The sequence below is a fragment of the Rattus rattus genome, chromosome 14, assembly GCF_011064425.1.
Source record: "Rattus rattus isolate New Zealand chromosome 14, Rrattus_CSIRO_v1, whole genome shotgun sequence".
Classification (NCBI taxonomy): domain Eukaryota; kingdom Metazoa; phylum Chordata; class Mammalia; order Rodentia; family Muridae; genus Rattus; species Rattus rattus.
Window position 1 is genome coordinate 73,556,209 of NC_046167.1, and position 17,720 is coordinate 73,573,928.

The 17,720-nt window shown below is 42.6% G+C and overlaps 1 protein-coding gene across 1 annotated transcript in view; it reads left to right on the forward strand.

Annotated features, from left to right (window-relative positions):
* The window catches only part of Nsd1 (nuclear receptor binding SET domain protein 1), a 106,047-nt gene that overhangs the window by 23,383 nt on the left and 64,944 nt on the right, over positions 1-17,720 (forward strand). Inside the window, 3 exon segments of the mRNA XM_032884593.1 lie at positions 655-790; positions 9,209-9,381; positions 13,650-16,215. Of these exon segments, the coding sequence (XP_032740484.1) occupies positions 655-790; positions 9,209-9,381; positions 13,650-16,215 (2,875 nt within the window).

The following is a 17,720-nucleotide window of genomic DNA, read 5'->3' on the forward strand; positions in this document are numbered from 1 at the left end:
GCATCTCTGCTTAGAGAGAGACATGGACCTGGGGCTGAACGGGGGCAATTAGATACCCTATTTTTGGAGGAAAGATTCAGCCTGAGCAATCCTAAGAGATTCATTTATATTTATATTGTATTCTATTTGAATGTTGTTTAGAGTTGTACTGTGTAATATTTTGTATATGTTCCTTGTTTATTACGGGAAATATTTAGGTGTGTATTGGTATGAGTATAATATGACCTATACTTCTAGAGTTTGATTTGGTGTTGTTTGAGGCAGGGTCTCACTATGTAGTCCTGGCTATCTGGAGCTCTGTGTGTAGACCAGGCTGATCTTGAACTAGTGATCTATTCTTGCCTCTTACCTCACAAATACTAAAGTTAAAGCCTTGTACCATCATGTGCTGTGTGGTTTTAGCATTTCATTTTCTTTCATCATAACCATTAATGACTAGAGCAGATTGGGGATTATTCTAAGGCCATGCTGTGCTGTGAGCAATCGGGGCAGGGAAATCGCGCTGAGTCGTCCTCTCTCCAACAGTAGAACAGGTGCCGCTGGCCCGCTAGGTTTTCATTTTGTGTTTCTAGGCGTTGCTGTTCAGAATTCTAGTTGGCGGGTAATACTTGGAAGGTTTTTTATTCTTACTGATTCTCTATGTCTTGTCTAAAGTGTCACCCGAAGAAAAAGTCTACACCACTGAAATATGAAGTTGGAGATCTCATTTGGGCAAAATTCAAGAGACGCCCATGGTGGCCCTGCAGGATTTGTTCTGATCCATTGATTAATACGCACTCAAAAATGAAAGGTAATAACTTACAGTTGATTATTTGTTATATAAAATACAATGTGGAATCGTGACCTTATAGCTACTTTTAGTTTGAATGCGGGTTTCTGTCACTTAGCAGTACTACGTTCTCTTGGAGATATTTAGGAATTAACACCTTTCTCTTTTTTAGTTGTTTTTGAAGTTTGTTGAGATTGAGAAGTAGGTAGACCAGGCTAATAGTACTTGCCTGGAATTCCATGGAGTCAGGAGAATCATGGATTCCAGGACACCTACGTAGTGAGATTATATTTTAAATTTTAAGATCTCAGGGCAGTGGTGCACGCCTTTGATCCCAGCACTTGGGGGGCAGAGGCAGGTGGATCTCTGAGTTTAAGGCCAGCTTGGTCTACAGAGTGAGTTCCAGGAAAATCACTACTGTTATGCAAAGAAACCCTGTCTCAAAAAAACAAAACAAAACAAAAATCTCAGTTATTTTGTAGGTATACAATGGAAAATGAAAATTTAGTTTTTCCAATTAACGTATGTCTCCCCCCACCCCCCACTTTTTGGAAATGAGGTTTCATGTTTCTCAGGCTGGCCTTGACCTGTCTGACAACGTGCTCTTCCTCCACCCCCATGTGCTGGGATATCAGGTGTTTCCACCCAGTTTATGTGGTGCTGTCATTTAGCCTGAGAGCTTGTACATTGTAGGAAGGCACGTTACAAACTGAGGGTCATCTCTTGACCTTAGACTATTTAATTAAGAATTTACGGGGTTGGGGATTTAGCTCAGCGGTAGAGCGCTTGCCTAGCGAGCGCAAGGCCCTGGGTTCGGTCCCCAGCTCCGGAAAAAAAAAAAAAAAGAATTTACATTGTGGGGGCTGGAGAGGTGGCTCAGTGGTTTATAGCACTGTCTGCCCTTACAGAGACCCTGAGTTCAGTCAGTTCCCAGCAACCAAATGGTGACTCACAACCATCTGTAATGGAATCTGATGCCCTCTTCAGGGTGTGTGGGAAGACTGATCACTCACACATAAAAATTAAATAAATAAGTATTTTTATAAAAGAAAAGAAAAAAATAATTTACATTGTCTTTAGCCTGAGAAATGGCTCGACATGTTTGAAGTATAAGCCTGAAGATCTGAGTTGGTTCGTAGGGCTACATATGGTGGGGGAGAGAACTACCACAAGTTGCTATCTGACCTCCACATGTGTGCTATCCATGAACAGACAGTAAATAAAAATATTACAAAAATTTGGAAAAAAGTTTACATTGTCCAGAGTTAGTTTTTTGTGTATTTATATACTTTAGCTATCAAGTGTTTGATAATTTAAAGGCTAAAATAAAATAACTCATTTTGAAATCTTGCTGGCTAAGGCAGTTCATGCCCAGTATGGCAGCACTCAGGGCAGTGATTCTCAACCTTCCCAGTGCTGCGACCCTTTAATACAGTTCCTCATCTTGTGGTGACCCCAACCATAACATTTTTGTTGCTACTTCATAACTGAGATTTGCTACTGTTTTGAGTTGTAATACCAATATCGATATTTTCTAATGGTCTTAGGTGACTTTTGTCAAAGGGTCATTTGACTCCTAAAGGGGTTGTGACCCACAAGTTGAGAACCTCTGACTTTGGAGCTTGGAAGCTGGAGAGATCAAGGATTTCTAGGTCATCCTTTTATACCCAGTGAGTTTGAGGCCAATATGGGGTACATGAAACATTCTCAACTAGAAAGAATGACAAAAACCATCTTGATTTGGAATATTTTCTTTGATTATTGTTTGTTTTTCTTACTTGGTTTGCTACATTTGAAGCTAAGGTACTTTGAAAGCTAAGGTCTAAAACTTGATGTACTTATTTTAAAATAATTCATTTTTATAATGAATTAATTAAATTTTTATTATTAATTTTTATAATTATCTGTTATGTATTGTTGAGAATGTGTCCCTGAGTGCAAGTGCTCTCGTAGGCCAGTAGCTTTGAAGCCCTGTGAGCTGCAATTGTAAGGCTTGGGTTTTGGCTGTCTAACTCAGATGCCTATTTTTATTTTTTTGAAGACTAGGGTGTTACTACTATACAGTCTTGGTCTGGAACCTGCTTGGCTTCCAACTAGTGACCATCTTGCTTCTACTGCAGTATTATACTGTCCCAGAAAACAACCAAAAAGAAAAAAAGAAAAGTGAGATTGCTGAAGTTAATTTTATAGTTTAAGTTTTGAGACAGTTGTTAGCTGCCACGTGGTGCTGGGAGTTTGAACCTTGGTTTTCCTGAAGAGTGCTCTTTTTTTTTTTTTTTTTTTATTAACATCCTCCCCCCTCCCCAGAGCTGAGGACAAACCCAGGGCTTTGCTAGGCAAGTGCTCTACCACCAGCCAAATCCCCAACCCCCTAAAGAGTGCTCTTAATTGCTGAGCCATCTCTGTTTTTGAAGGATTTATTTTTATTTTCATTTTATGTGTTTTGCCTGCCTGTATGTATGTGTACCACATACATACCCAGTGCCTGTGGAGTCTAGAGAGGGCACTGGGAATTGGTGTTGTGGCTGGTGTTTACCTGCCATGTGCTGGGAATCAACCCTCAGTTCAGGTTCTCTGTAAGAGCAGCAAGTACTCCTAATGGCTGAGTTACCTCATCAGTACTAGAATTGATTTTTTTTTTTTTTCAGTTACTTTACCTGTGTTTGTAGGTTTTTTGTTTTGTTTCCTTTTTTTAAATTTTTTTTTTTTTTTGGAGCTGGGGACTGAACCCAGGGCCTTGCGCTTGCTAGGCAAGCGCTCTACCACTGAGCTAAATCCCCAACCTCCTTTTTTTAAAAATTTTTATTTATTTTTTTTAATGACTTTCCTAGACAGATTCTCTGTGTAACAAGCACTGGCTGTCCTCACTTTGTAGACCAGGTTAGCCTCGCACTCACAGGATCTATCTGCTGCTTCCATCTGAGTCCTGGGATTGAAGGTGTGTGCCTGGCTGCCTTTTTAAAAAAAAAAATAAATCTTACTCCATAGCTCTTGCTGTCTGGACCATCCTGTGTAGTCTAGGCTCGCACCTGACTCAAGACAGCTGTCTGCCTCTGCTTCCCAGTCTTAGAGTAGTCTAAAGTGTGATGGTGGAACACTGACTGAAAGCATGGAGATGTGTGGGGATCCGTCTTACACTTCAGGGAGCTGAGGAAATCAGGGCAGGAACTCAAGCAGGGCATAACCCAGGAGGTAGGAACAAGCAGAAACAATGGAGGGGTTGCTTATTGGCTTCCTCAGCCTGCTTTCTCATAGCACCCAGGACTACCTGCCCAGGGATGGCACCGTGCACAGTGAGCTAATTGCTCCTACATTGATCACCGATGGCTTCCTCACAGGCCAGCCTGGTGGGGCATTTTCTTTTCTTTTCTTTTTTCTTTTCTTTTCTTTTTTTTCGGAGCTGGGGACTGAACCCAGGGCCTTGCGCTTGCTAGGCAAACACTCTACCACTGAGCTAAATCCCCAACCCCGGGGCATTTTCTTAACTGAGGTTTCCTTTTCCCAAACGGTCCAGTCCATGCCAGATTGACATTAAGTTAGCTATCTGTAACGTTCCACAAGTTTGAAGATTCAATTTTACCTTCTTACTTACAGTAGCTTTCTTTGTGTATGCTAATTGCATCCCACTGTTTGTCAAACATAGGTTAAATTCTATCCCAGTACAATAAAAAAAAAACAAAACAAAAACAAACCCACCTTGCTTATTATCCTTGTGGGAAATTAGAGTCCAGTAAAAAAGAATAGCTGCAAGCTAGTAACCAAATAGATAATGTCCTGAGAACCAGACCAAACAGTTTTTTTTCCCTCCATCTTTATTAACTTGGGTATTTCTTATTTACATTTCAATTGTTATTCCATTTCCCGGTTTCCGGGCCAACATCCCCCTAACCCCTCCCCTCCCCTTCTATATGGGTGTTCCCCTCCCTATCCTCCCCCCCATTACCACCCTTCCCCCAACAATTACGTTCACTGGGGGTTCAGTCTTGGCAGGACAAGGGCTTCCCCTTCCACTGGTGCTCTTACTAGGCTATTCATTGCTACCTATGAGGTTGGAGCCCAGGGTCAGTCCATGTATAGTCTTTGGGTAGTGGCTTAGTCCCTGGAAGCTCTGGTTGCTTGGTATTGTTGTTCATATGAGGTCTCCAGCCCTTCAAGCTCTTCCAGTCCTTTCTCTGATTCCTTCAACAGGGGTCCCGTTCTCAGTTCAGTGGTTTAATGATGGCATTCGCCTATGTATTTGCTGTATTCTGGCTGTGTCTCTCAGGAGAGATCTACATCCGGTTCCTGTCGTCCTGCACTTCTTTGCTTCATCCATCTGATCTAGTTTGGTGGCTGTATATGTATGGGCCACATGTGGGGCAGGCTCTGAATGGGTGTTCCTTCTGCCTCTGTTCTAAACATTGCCTCCCTATTCCCTGCCAAGGGTATTCTTGTTCCCCTTTTAAAGGAGTGAAGCGTTCGCATTTTGATCATCCGTCTTGATTTTCATGTGTTCTGTGCTTCTAGGGTAATTCGAGCATTTGGGCTAATATCCACTTATCAGTGAGTGCATACCATGTGTGTTTTTCTGTGATTGGGTTACCTCATTCAGGATGAAATTTTCCATTTCCATCCATTTGCCTATAAATTTCATGATGTCATTGTTTTTGATAGCTGAGTAATATTCCATTGTGTAGATCATTTTCTGTATCCATTCCTCTGTTGAAGGACATCTGGGTTCTTTCCAGCTTCTGACTATTATAAATAAGACTGCTATGAACATAGTGGAGCGCGTGTCTTTGTTATATGTTGGGGCATCTTTTGGGGATATGCCCAGGAGAGGTGTAACTGCAGACCAAACAGTTTTAACACCTGCTAGGAACAGGGCCCTGTGACAGGGCCTTTGATACACAGTTCTGGGCTGTGTTTGTATTGCTTGCTTTTTCGTTTTTCTTTTTAATGATTCATTTGTACATTATGTGCATTGGTGTTTTGCCTGTGTGTGTCAGTGTGAGAGTGTTGGACTCCTTTGGAACTGTGTGTGTCAGTGTGAGAGTGTTGGACTCCTTTGGAACTGGAGCTAAAGACAGTTTGGAGCTTCCATGTGGGTGTTGGTAATTGAAGGACTTGAACCTGGATCCTCTGGAAGAAGAGCCAATGCTCAACCACAGCCCCATCTCTCTTTTTTTTTTTTTTTCTCGAGTTGGGGACCGAACCCAGGGTCTTGCGCCAGGGCAAGCGCCTACCACTGAGCTAAATCTCCAACCCCCACAGCCCCATCTCTTAAGCCTTCTAGTGTTTGCTTTTTTAAAATATTATTATTTTTTGGAGAATGGGAACAAACTTTTTTTTTTTTTTTTTTTTTTCCCTTTTTTTTTTTTCGGAGCTGGGGACCGAACCCAGGGCCTTGCACTTCATAGGCAAGCGCTCTACTACTGAGCTAAACCCCCAACCCCAGATTTTATTATTTTATTTATTCATTTTATATCTTTGAACATTCTTCTTGTGTGTATATATACAGACCACATGTGGGCCTGACGCTTTCTGAGAATCCCATTGCATTTTAGAGAAATAAGCTCATGGCTGGTTAGTTCATGTCTTTTTTCCTATTTTTCCCTCTTTAAATACTTGCAGTTTTGTTGTCTTGTCTTTCAGGTTTACTATGACAAGCTGTAATCGGTTGTGTTAAAAAAAAAAAAAAAAACCCTTACTGAATGTTTGTGGTAATGACTCTGTTTACCCTGAGTCCTTATTACTCAACTTGGTTTGCTTTTGCTGCTTTCTAGTAGCCCATGAGAGATGTTGTGGCATGTAATTTTAAAAATTGTGTGTGTTCATACATTTGCATGTATAGGTCCACATGCCCTGGGGCTTGGTGTGGATGTCAGCAGACTTGGAGGGGTCCTGTCTCTCTCCCTCACTATGTTTCTTTGAGATTGAATTCAGACTGTCAGGCTTGGCCATATGTCTTTCTTTACTGCTTGATCTGTCTTGCCTGCCCCTTGTTCTTTTTTTCCAACTTTTTCTTTGAAAAATTTCATACCTATAGAAAATATAAGTATAAAATTAAAAACTATATACATTTAGATATAGCAATTACAGATTTGTGGCAGTTCCTATTTGATATGAATGTAAAAATTAGTGTCGTATAGTATAGTATATAAAAATACAGTGTGTGTGTGTGTGTGTGTGTGTGTGTGTGTGTGTGTGTGTGTGTCCCCTTTTAGGTTAAGTATTTCAAATGATGTTGGAAAACACAAATTTGGGTCTGGGGGATGGCTCAGTCAGTAAAGTTCTTTCCTTTCAAAGCATGAGGACTTTTCAGTTCTCAGCACTCAGAAAATAATCCAGGCAGTGAGGCGTGCTCTGTAACACCAGTACTGGTGGGGTAAAGTAGAATCTCAAAACTAGAATTACAAGTGACTGTTGGCCTTGGGAAATGAGAGCTGGGAATTGAAGTTGGGTCCCCTGAAAGAGTAGTGTGTGCTTTTAGCTCTGAGCCATCTCTTTCTGTTTTTGAGAGAGTTTCCTGTTTTCTAACAGTTTAATACCTTTAAAATTATTGTGTAATTAAATTTATTGTGTAAATTAAATTAAAATTATGGCCTTGACCTTTGGATTCACCTGCCTCTACTAACCTCAGCTTAGGTGCATTCTTTTAACTTTTTTTTCTTGAGACAGATTCTCGCTCTATAGCCCTGGCTGGCCTGAGACTCTTCTATAGAGCAGGCTAGTTTTAATTTTATAGAAAGAGATCTGCTTGTCTCCCAATCGCTAGGATTAAAGGCACGTATGCAGCTCTTATTTTTAGATAAGGTCTCTTGATATAGCTCAGGCTGGCCTAGAACTTACTTTATAGTCCAGTGTGGCTTTGAGTCTTCTGCTTTGGGCCCCAGAGTTGTGGTATTAGAGGCATGATTCTCCCATGTCTGTCTCAGCTAGATCTTTTGATATTTAGTTTGAATTATTTCAGTCATTATTCTTTTTATAGAAGTTGTAAGTTAATGCTGATGTGGATGCTGATGGTGTGGGCTTCTCCAAGAGGTACTGATTCTTGTAATTCATACACTTTCGAGGCCAGGGCAGGGGAACTGTGAGCTAAGACCAGCCTATGAAGACCTTGCATCAAGGAAAATAAAGTTAATCTTTAAAAAGAGACTGTGTATGTGTGACTACATGTGCAGCTGTGTATGCAACATGTGTGGAGGTTATAGGACTTGTGGGGGTTTCTTCTTTGTACTAAGTAGGTCTTGGGGATTGAACTGGGAATTATTAGACATAGTGTAGGTGCTTATTTCTCTGACCCGTGCTGTTTGTTTCATAGATCATAGTGACTTTCAGCTGTTGGCTCCTTTGCTGTAGTTAAATGGTGCTGGTATCTAAGAACGTGGTTCATGTGGTCGGATTGTACCTACAGGGATTTATACATGTTAAGCATATATGTTTTGCTGACTGAACTACATCCTCAGTCAGGGCTAGTCACTGTTCGTTGTTGGATTGACCTCACTTCTCAGCCAGCTCATCACGGTTTTTATTTTTGTTTTGAGATGAAATCTTACTGACTTGGAACTGGCCCTGTACACCAGGCTGGCCTGCTTCTGCCTCCCACGCACTAGGATTAAAAATGTGCACCACCTTGCCTAGCCTACACCTTTTTTTTTTTAAGATTTTTTTTTTAATAGTGAAGGTGGTTTACCTGAACACTCCCATGTGTGCAGTGCCTGTGGAGGCCAGGAAAGGGGTATCAGAGCCCCTGGAACTGGAGGTCATGTTGGTAGCCACTATATGGGAGCTACAAACCAAACATTGGTCCTCTGAAAGAACAGCCAGCTCCCTTAATGGCTGCGCCCTGTGTCTATGAAGATTTAACTATGTATATGTGTGGTTGTCTGTGTGTGGGCAATGAGTGCACAAGCCTGTGGAAGTCAGAGTATTGGGTTCCTCAGAGCCGGAGTGATAGGCAATTGTGAGCCACTAGAGTTGGGCACGGGAACTGAATTCAGGTCCGCTGCAAGAGCTGTCCATGCTTTTACCTGCTGAGTTATCTTTAGCTCCTTAAAAGTACTTTGACTTACTTGTATGTGTGTTTGAGGGTGTGCACAGAGGGCAAAAGGTGTTGGATCTCCTGAAGCGGTGTTAGAGAGATTGTGAGCTGCCTGATTTGAGTGCTAGGGACTGAATGGGGGTATCTGGAACACAGAATCGCTCTTAACGAGATGCTGAGCCACCTCTCCAGCTACATCTGCTTTTGGGCTCTTAAATGCTCAGCAAGTGCTTTAACAGCTCTCCTCCCATCGTGGGTTTGCTGGACACCAAACTCAGGTTGAACTCAGGTTGTCAGGTGTGGTGCCAGCTGTCTACAGTCTAGGCTCCTATGGCAATAGGAGGTTTGGCTATTCTTGTGATGGTGAGTACTCATCCTTTTGAAGAAATGACACTTTCTTTTTCATTTTTATCTAGTTGCCAATAGGAGGCCATATCGAGAATACTACGTGGAGGCTTTTGGAGATCCTTCTGAAAAAGCCTGGGTGGCTGGAAAAGCAATCGTCATGTTTGAAGGCAGACATCAATTTGAAGAACTACCTGTCCTTAGGAAAAGAGGGAAACAGAAAGAAAAAGGATATAGGCATAAGGTAAAGACAATATATAAACAAAAGAATCTCAAAAATTCAGCTTCCTGTGGGTTGGCTTATGGAAGAAGCAGTGTTAATAGATTTGGAATATACTATTACCTTCAGTTAACAGGGTATTTACAGAAATAATAGCTAGAAAGTAGCCTATTTGGTAGGCATTAGCTGTGCCTAGTTTTTATACAACTTTACACGGAAGGGATTCTATCTAACTCTGACTTAGCAAAGAGGTAATGGACACTATTATGGAGTGACCAGTCTTCTTTGATTGTCTTTTTTGTTTTTTTGAGACAGAGTTTCTCTGTATCGCCCTAGCTGTCCTGGAACTCACTCTGTAGACCACGCTAGCCTCAAACTTAGAGGGCTCCACCTGCCTCTTAAGTTTGAGACTAAAGGCATGCACCACCACTGCCTGGCTTCTTTGGCTAGCTTCTTTATGTACAGGAGTCCACTGTCGCTGTCCTCAGACACACCAGAAAAGGGCATCAGATCCCATTACAGATGGTTGTGAGCCACCATGTGGTTGCTGGGATTTGAACTCAGGACCTCTAGAAGAGCAGTCAGTGCTCTTAACCACTGAGCCATCTCTCCAGCCCCTTTGGTTAATCTTTTATGTAAGAAGAAAGGGATTGTTAGAATGAGGGTTAAGGATGTAGCTTACTGGAAGAGTTCTTGCCTACTAAGCATAAATCCCTTGTTTTTATCCCTAGGAGTGAACAGGAAAATGAAAAGAATAAAAAGGGAATATTGTGCTTACCTTGTTGGTTGGTTGGGTTTTAGACAGGTCTTGTTCTGCATTTTGGACTGTGCTTGAACATAGGCTTGCTTGCCCACACTCTCCAGGTGCTGGGATCCTTGAGATGTTCCTATAACGACTTTGGGATGGTGTTTCAGTAGTTTTAGTTCTTTTGGGTTTTGCCAGTTTTTATTTTGTAGTTTCATTCCTGGTTATATTTTACTCATGAACATTTCTCTTTGTGTGGTGGACTTTGTCTCCTTTTGTTGCTCTAGGCAGGGTCTCCTGTTGAATGGCAATCTCAGACTCAACAGCTCTCTTGCCATAGTCCTCAGGAATGCTGGGAAATAGGCGTGTGCCACCATGCGTTTGTTTATGTTAATAAAACATAGCATGTTATGAATCATTTGTTTAGGTTTATGAACATTTTTGTTTGTTTTTGAGACAGGGTCTCTTTAGCCCTGTCTGTCGTAGAATCTGCTAAGTCAGTGTGCAGCCCATGTTGGCTTTTGAACTCCACCATCTGCTCGCCTCTGTCATGGAGTGAGTGCTGGGAGGAATGGCATTTGCCATTCAGCCCAACCCAAAAGGTGGTGGTTTGTTGTTTTTGTAATGTGGATGACTTTGACATGGTCCTCCTACTGCCACCCTCCAAGTGCTGGATTTCAGAAATACATCATCACCTTTAATTTATATGGTGCTGGGAATTCAACACTTGTATCTTTTGCTTGATGCTTTGTTACAGTTTGCTGAGAAGAAAAGTTCAATTTCTTTTGTTAAAAATTGTGTGTGCACATGTGCATATTTGAGACAGGGTCTTGCTCTGTAGCCCTGTCTAACCTTGCTCTTTTGTTAAAATACAAGTTACAAACTTGTCATTCATTGTCTTTTTTTTCTCTGTGTGTCTGTCTCTGGTGTCAGTCCATTCATGCCCTCCACCCCATGTTGGGCATTGGATCCAGGGCCTCAGGCCGTCAGGGAAGCACCAGTGGTTGAGCTACATCATCAGCCCTTGCTCTTTTGTTTTGTGAAGCTGAAGCTCCACCCCTAAACCATAGTTCCTATTCCTTTTTCCTACTAGTTCTCACAGTTATCATTCTCTATCCCTGTGGTCTCACTCTATGTTACAGTCATTCAGTTGATTAGTTGATAGGCTCTTGCTGTTTTTCCTCAACTAACTGTCAACTCCTGGGCTCCTGTCTCCTGAGTAGCTGGGACTATAGGTACACAACACTTAGGAGTTTGGGTGCTGATACAAAACATTCTGACCAAGAAGCAAGTTGGAGGGGAAAAAAAGTTTACCCCACTGACACTTCCACAGCACTGTTTACCATTGAAGAAAGTGAGGACAGGAACTCAAATAGAGCAGGAACTGATGCAGAGACAGTGCCAGAGCATGAGAGGGAAGATGGGGTGGCGGGAGGTGCTTACTGGTCTGCTTCCTTATAGAATCCAGGACTACCAGCCCGAGGATGATACCATACCCAATGAGTTGAGCCCAACCCTACTGATCACTAGTTGAGAAAATGCCTTACAGCTGCATCTCATGGAGACACTTCCTGAGCTAAGGCTCCTCTCTTTCTGATGACTCCAGCTTGTGTCAAGTTGTCAGAGAAGACCAGCCGGTATAGCTGACACACAAACACATCACTATTAAGGATAGTGATCCCTTCCTTCTTATTCATCCCCAAGATCTCACATAAATAAATAGTAATAAAATCATAATAAATAAATAAACCAAATTATTACTTCAAGAGCGAAAAATGAGGGCACAAACAATCAAATCAAAGCAAAACCAAACTCCAACCATCCGGTATCTGGGATCCACTCATGGTCTACTGGGATCCTCCAAAGGGCTTAGGGTCAGTTCTCTGGTTCTGCCCTCTGTAGTACACTCAAGTTTGACTTCTAGACTCCAGCTGGCTCTACACCACTGCTGCTGCTATTCTTGGTGGTCATCCCATGGTACTGGCATCTCCAGAACGCTGGGGTCTTCTACAACTGGACTACACTTTCACTAATGGCCTCATTGAGGCTCTTTTCATGGTGTCAAACTTCAACTTCTTCACATGACCCCCTCTGTCCTGGATCTTCAACTGCCACTAAGGCTGCAACTTCACCAATGGCCTCTCACAGTGCCAGTCCTCAGCTGCTCTTCATGAACTCTATGCCTTCCCAAACCACCACTATCTGGGTGACTCTTGCATATCACAGAGTCTGGGTGCCAGCACGAGGAACAGCCTTGGCTGCCTCTGTGAGCTTAGGAAACACTTCCCAGATTTTACCTCAGTGATGCTGAGGTAAAAGATCACTAATTCCTTAGCTCTAGCTAACCAGCATCAGTTGTCCCAATAATTCAAGGTTTCACTTTAGTGGTGCTAGTATCTTGTTAATTGTGGTTGGCTCTGCAGCCCCAGCTGATCGGGGTGACAGATTTAATTTAAAATAGCAGACGGCCTTGACAGTATTTAAATTTGTCTGAAGCTTCACAAGCCAGGCCTTCCATATTCTACACTGCTCTCAACATTCTTATCATTCAAGGTCCTATGGGACACCCCACTGAGCTCTTAATACTCTGTGGCTCTTCTAGTCCAAAGTTCCAGAGTCCTTCCACAACCACCCAGAATATGGTCAGGCCTGTTACAACAATACCCACTAAGCTGGTACCCTCTTGTCTTAAGAGTTTTTGTTGCTGTGACAAAACACCATGATCAAAAAGCAAGTTGGGGAGGAAAGAGATTATTCTGCTTACACTTCTACACACAGCACTATTCATTGCTGTGAAGGAAGTCAGGACAGAAACTCAAACAGGGCAGGATCCTGGAGGCGTGAACTGATGCTGAGGCAGTGTGAGAGGTGGAGTGCTGCTTACCGACTTGTTCTCCATGACCTGCTCGACCTGCTCTCTTACAGAACGTAAAAGCACCCTACGTAGAGCTGGCCCCACCCACAGTGGGCTGGGCCCTCCCACATTGATCACTAATTGAGAACATGCCTTACAGCTGGGTCTCATGGAGGCCTTTCCTCAGCTGAGGCGCCATCCTCTCTGATGACTCTAGCTTGTGTGAAGTAGACAGTCAAAGCCAGCCGGGACAAACCTTGCGCAGTTTTCATAGTAAATTGTATAAGAAATAGAAGAGCCAGGCGTGGTAGCTGCACAGACAACCCCGACTCAGCAACAAGCTGGACGGCCTCGTTTCCTTTTCTGGGGGAGTGGGGTTGGGGCTGGGCTGCCTGGCTTCAGAAAGGAGACTTTGAATAAGAACAGCAAGTTTTTCAAGGAGTAGTAGTGGATGTGTTTGATCCCAGTATGTGGGAGGCAGAGACCAGCCTGATCTACCTACACAGTGAGTTCCAGGACAGCGAGATCTGCATAGTGAGACCCTGTCTTGAAAACAAAAGCAAAACAGAACAGTAAGATTTTAGGTTGATTCTGCTTTGAGATGTTTTTATCTTCCTGTTTTTCCTCCCTCCCTCCCTTCCTTCCTTTTTTTTTTTTGAATGAATGATATTCTTATTTTCCTTTTAATTTAAGGTTCCTCAGAAAATCCTGAGTAAGTGGGAAGCCAGTGTTGGCCTTGCTGAGCAGTGTGATGTTCCCAGAGGACCTAAGACCCAGAAGTGTGTCCCCAGCTCGGCCAAGCTGGACAGCGAGGAAGACATGCCATTCGAGGACTGTGCGAACGATCCTGATTCAGAACATGACTTGTTGCTTAATGGCTGCTTGAAGTCTCTGGCTTTTGATTCTGAGCATTCTGCAGATGAAAAGGAAAAGCCCTGTGCCAAGTCTCGAGTTAGGAAAAGCTCTGATAATATAAAAAGGACTAGTGTGAAAAAGGGCCTCATGCCATTCGAAGCACAGAAAGAAGAACGGAGGGGGAAGTCTCCAGAGAACCTTGGCCTAGACTTTCTCTCTGGGGGTGTATCTGATAAACAGGCTTCTAATGAACTTTCCAGGATAGCAAACAGCCTCACAGGGTCTAGCGCCGCACCAGGACAGTTCCTCTTTTCCTCGTGTGGACAGAACACTGCTAAGACAGATTTTGAGACTCCAAATTGTGATTCTTTATCAGGTTTGTCTGAAAGTGCTTTAATCTCTAAACATTCTGGAGAGAAAAAGAAACTCCAACCAGGCCAGGTCTGCAGCTCAAAAGTACAGCTCCTCTATGTTGGAGCTGGTGATGAGGAAAAGCGAAGTGATTCTGTCAGTGTGTGTACCACTTCCGATGATGGCAGCAGTGACCTGGATCCTACAGAACACAACTCGGAATTCCATAAAAGTGTCCTCGAAGTTACAGATGCATTGGATAAAACAGAGAATGCTTTATCCGTGCACAAAAATGAAACAAAGTATTCTAGGTATCCTGCCACAAACAGGGTAAAAGAGAAACAGAAATCCCTTATTACTAATTCACATACAGATCACTTAATGGATTCTACCAAGACAGTGGAGCCTGGAACTGCTGAGATATCTCAGGTCAATCTTTCTGATCTTAAAATCAGTAGTCCTATTCCCAAACCCCAACCAGAATTTAGAAATGATGGTCTCACTACAAAATTCAATGCACCGCCAGGCATTCGTAATGAAAACTCACTGACAAAGGGTGGGCTTGCAAATCAAACTCTGTTACCTTTGAAATGCCGACAGCCCAAGTTCCGGAGTATAAAATGTAAGCATAAAGAAAGCCCAACTGCTGCAGAAACCTCAGCTACGAGTGAGGACCTCAGTTTGAAATGCTGTTCTTCTGATACCAACGGCTCTCCTATGACCAGCATATCCAAAAGTGGGAAAGGGGAAGGACTAAAACTACTGAACAATATGCATGAGAAAACCAGAGATTCGAGTGACATAGAAACAGCAGTGGTGAAGCATGTGCTGTCAGAATTGAAGGAGCTCTCTTACAGATCATTAAGTGAGGATGTCAGTGATTCTGGAACATCCAAGTCATCAAAGCCGTTACTGTTTTCTTCTGCTTCTAGTCAGAATCATATACCCATCGAACCAGATTACAAGTTTAGCACATTGCTAATGATGCTGAAAGATATGCATGATAGTAAGACAAAGGAGCAAAGGTTGATGACTGCTCAAAATCTGGCTTCCTACCGTACTCCAGATCGTGGGGACTGTTCTTCTGGTAGTCCTGTAGGAACATCAAAGGTTTTGGTGTTAGGAGGCTCCACACACAATTCTGAAAAACCTGGAGATAGCACTCAGGACTCAGTTCGCTTGAGTCCTGGTGGGGGTGACTCTGCATTGTCTGGAGAATTGTCTTCTCCCCTATCCGTCTTACCTTCTGACAAAAGAGATCTTCCTGCTTGTGGTAAAATTCGCTCTAACTGTATCCCAAGGCGCAACTGTGGCCGAGCAAAGCTATCACCCAAATTGAGAGTAACAATTTCAACCCAGATGGCAAAACCTTCAGTAAACCCAAAAGCCTTAAAGACTGAGCGAAAGAGAAAGTTGAGCCGACTTCCAGCTGTGACACTTGCAGCTAACGGACTGGGAAACAAAGAAAGTGGAGGCTCAGTGAATGGCCCATTGAAGGGTGGGGCTCAAGATCCTGCTAAAGAAGAGCCCCTTCAGCAAATGGACCTCTTAAGAAATGAAGAGACCCATTTTTCTGATGTACATTTTGATAGCAAGGTTAAACAATCTGACCCTGATAAAATTCTTGAAAAAGAACCTTCTTTTGAGAACAGAAAAGGCCCAGAGGTGGGCTCTGAAATTAACATTGAGAATGATGAACCCCATGGTGTTGACCAAGTGGTCCCTAAAAAGCGGTGGCAGCGCTTAAACCAAAGGCGCCCTAAGCCTGGGAAACGTGCGAGTAGATTTAGGGAGAAAGAAAACTCTGAGGGTGCTTTTGGAGTCTTACTTCCTGGTGACCCTGTGCAGAAGGGCCGGGATGATTACTTAGAACAAAGAGCTCCTCCTACAAGCATACTCGAGGACTCAGCAGCAGATCCCAATCACGTTAGCCACTCAGAATCAGTTGGGCCTCGGCTGAATGTTTGTGATAAGTCCAGTGTCAGCATGGGCGACTTAGAAAAGGAGACAGGAATTCCCAGTTTGACGCCACAGACCAAGATCCCTGAGCCAGGTAAGGACTATGTCTGGTAAAAAGGGAAGATAATTTGTTGATAATGTTGCTTTTCTGACAAAGTTGCCCTTTCGAAGATCCTGGGTCTGTTTGTTGTAATGGAAAATGTGTTACAAACTTAGGGCCGGAGTTATCACTTCAGTAAGAAATGGTTTTATTTAGAAGACTGAAATTTAAATCTGGGGTATCTGTATTTTCAAACTTTTTAGTTTTATTTAAGATCTCAGTGGATGTTCAGCAGCATGCTGTTAATTTCTTACCAGAAGCCTTTTTTCCTTTTTGTAAGTCCCGACAATTTTTTTTTTCCTTTTGTTTCTTAGAAAGTTAGCTGACATTTTGGGATTGAGGAGGTTGTAGGCCTAAAAATTTAAGTGTAGTCATTAGTGTAATACTAGTAGTAAAAAGGCTGGAAATAGGTTTCCTCTGATCACAATTTAAGAGGATGCACATTTTTATAAAGGTAAGAGAAATGTGCTAAGAAATCCTATCCTGTGGTTACCTTCTCACTCTGTTGCTTTGAGACAGTGTCTCTGTCCTCCTGGCTTAGCTGTCACAGATTTATTTATTTATTTATTTATTTATTTATTTATTTTTTTGATGGGGAGAAGTTTAACATCTCCTGCAATGCTCTTTTACTGTTTTTGCTCTTGATACTCTTTTGTTAGGGGTCGTAGCCAGGAAACTGCTGTCTGTCTCAGGGCGCTTTATTGTTTTGGGTCTGGTGCCTGTTTGCTTTGTTGTTAATTGTTTTGTGTAGTGGAAGACAAAGGCCCTGAATTCTCTTGATATGGATATACAATTCTCCCAAAATAGTTTGTTGAAGAAACTGTACTTTTCTCATTGCTATCATCTTGCTTCAGCCTCCCCGGAGTGCTGGGATTCTAGATGCACACAAGGTGTAACATGCTCCACTTCGGAAGTTTGAGAATGTCGAGCTGCTTGGCCAGTGCCCCAGTAAACTGTAGGCTTCATAGCCTTTGTTGTTTTACATCTTATCCCTATTATCTTCAGTCCTGTGTGTTCCAGTGTGTGGACATGAGTGCAGTCTCAAAAGAGGTGAACCTGATAGAGTTCAGCCACCTGATGTGGGTGCTGGGAATCCAACTTGGGTCCTTTGTAAGAGCAGAACACGCTCTTAACTGCTGAGTCATCTTTCCTTTGTTTTTGGTTTCTCTGTAGCTTTGACCGTCCTAGAACTGGCTCTGTAGACCTGCCTATCTGCCTTCTGAGTACTGCACGAGCTCAACTTGGTTTGGACTTTTGTAATGATTCATATCATTCATTCAGTCTTGGACTGACTATTTCAAGGACTTTATTCAGTTCTCTGGATTGTCTAGTTATGGATAGTTCTTAATGATATCAGTTGTAAATATGATTTAAGTCCCTTTTTCTCCATGATGCTAAGAGCTTGTTAGATAAAGCCTTAGAATGGCTCAGCTGTAAGAGTGCTCACTGCTTTTGCAGAGTACCAGAGTTAGGATCCTAGTGCACATATGTGGAGTGTA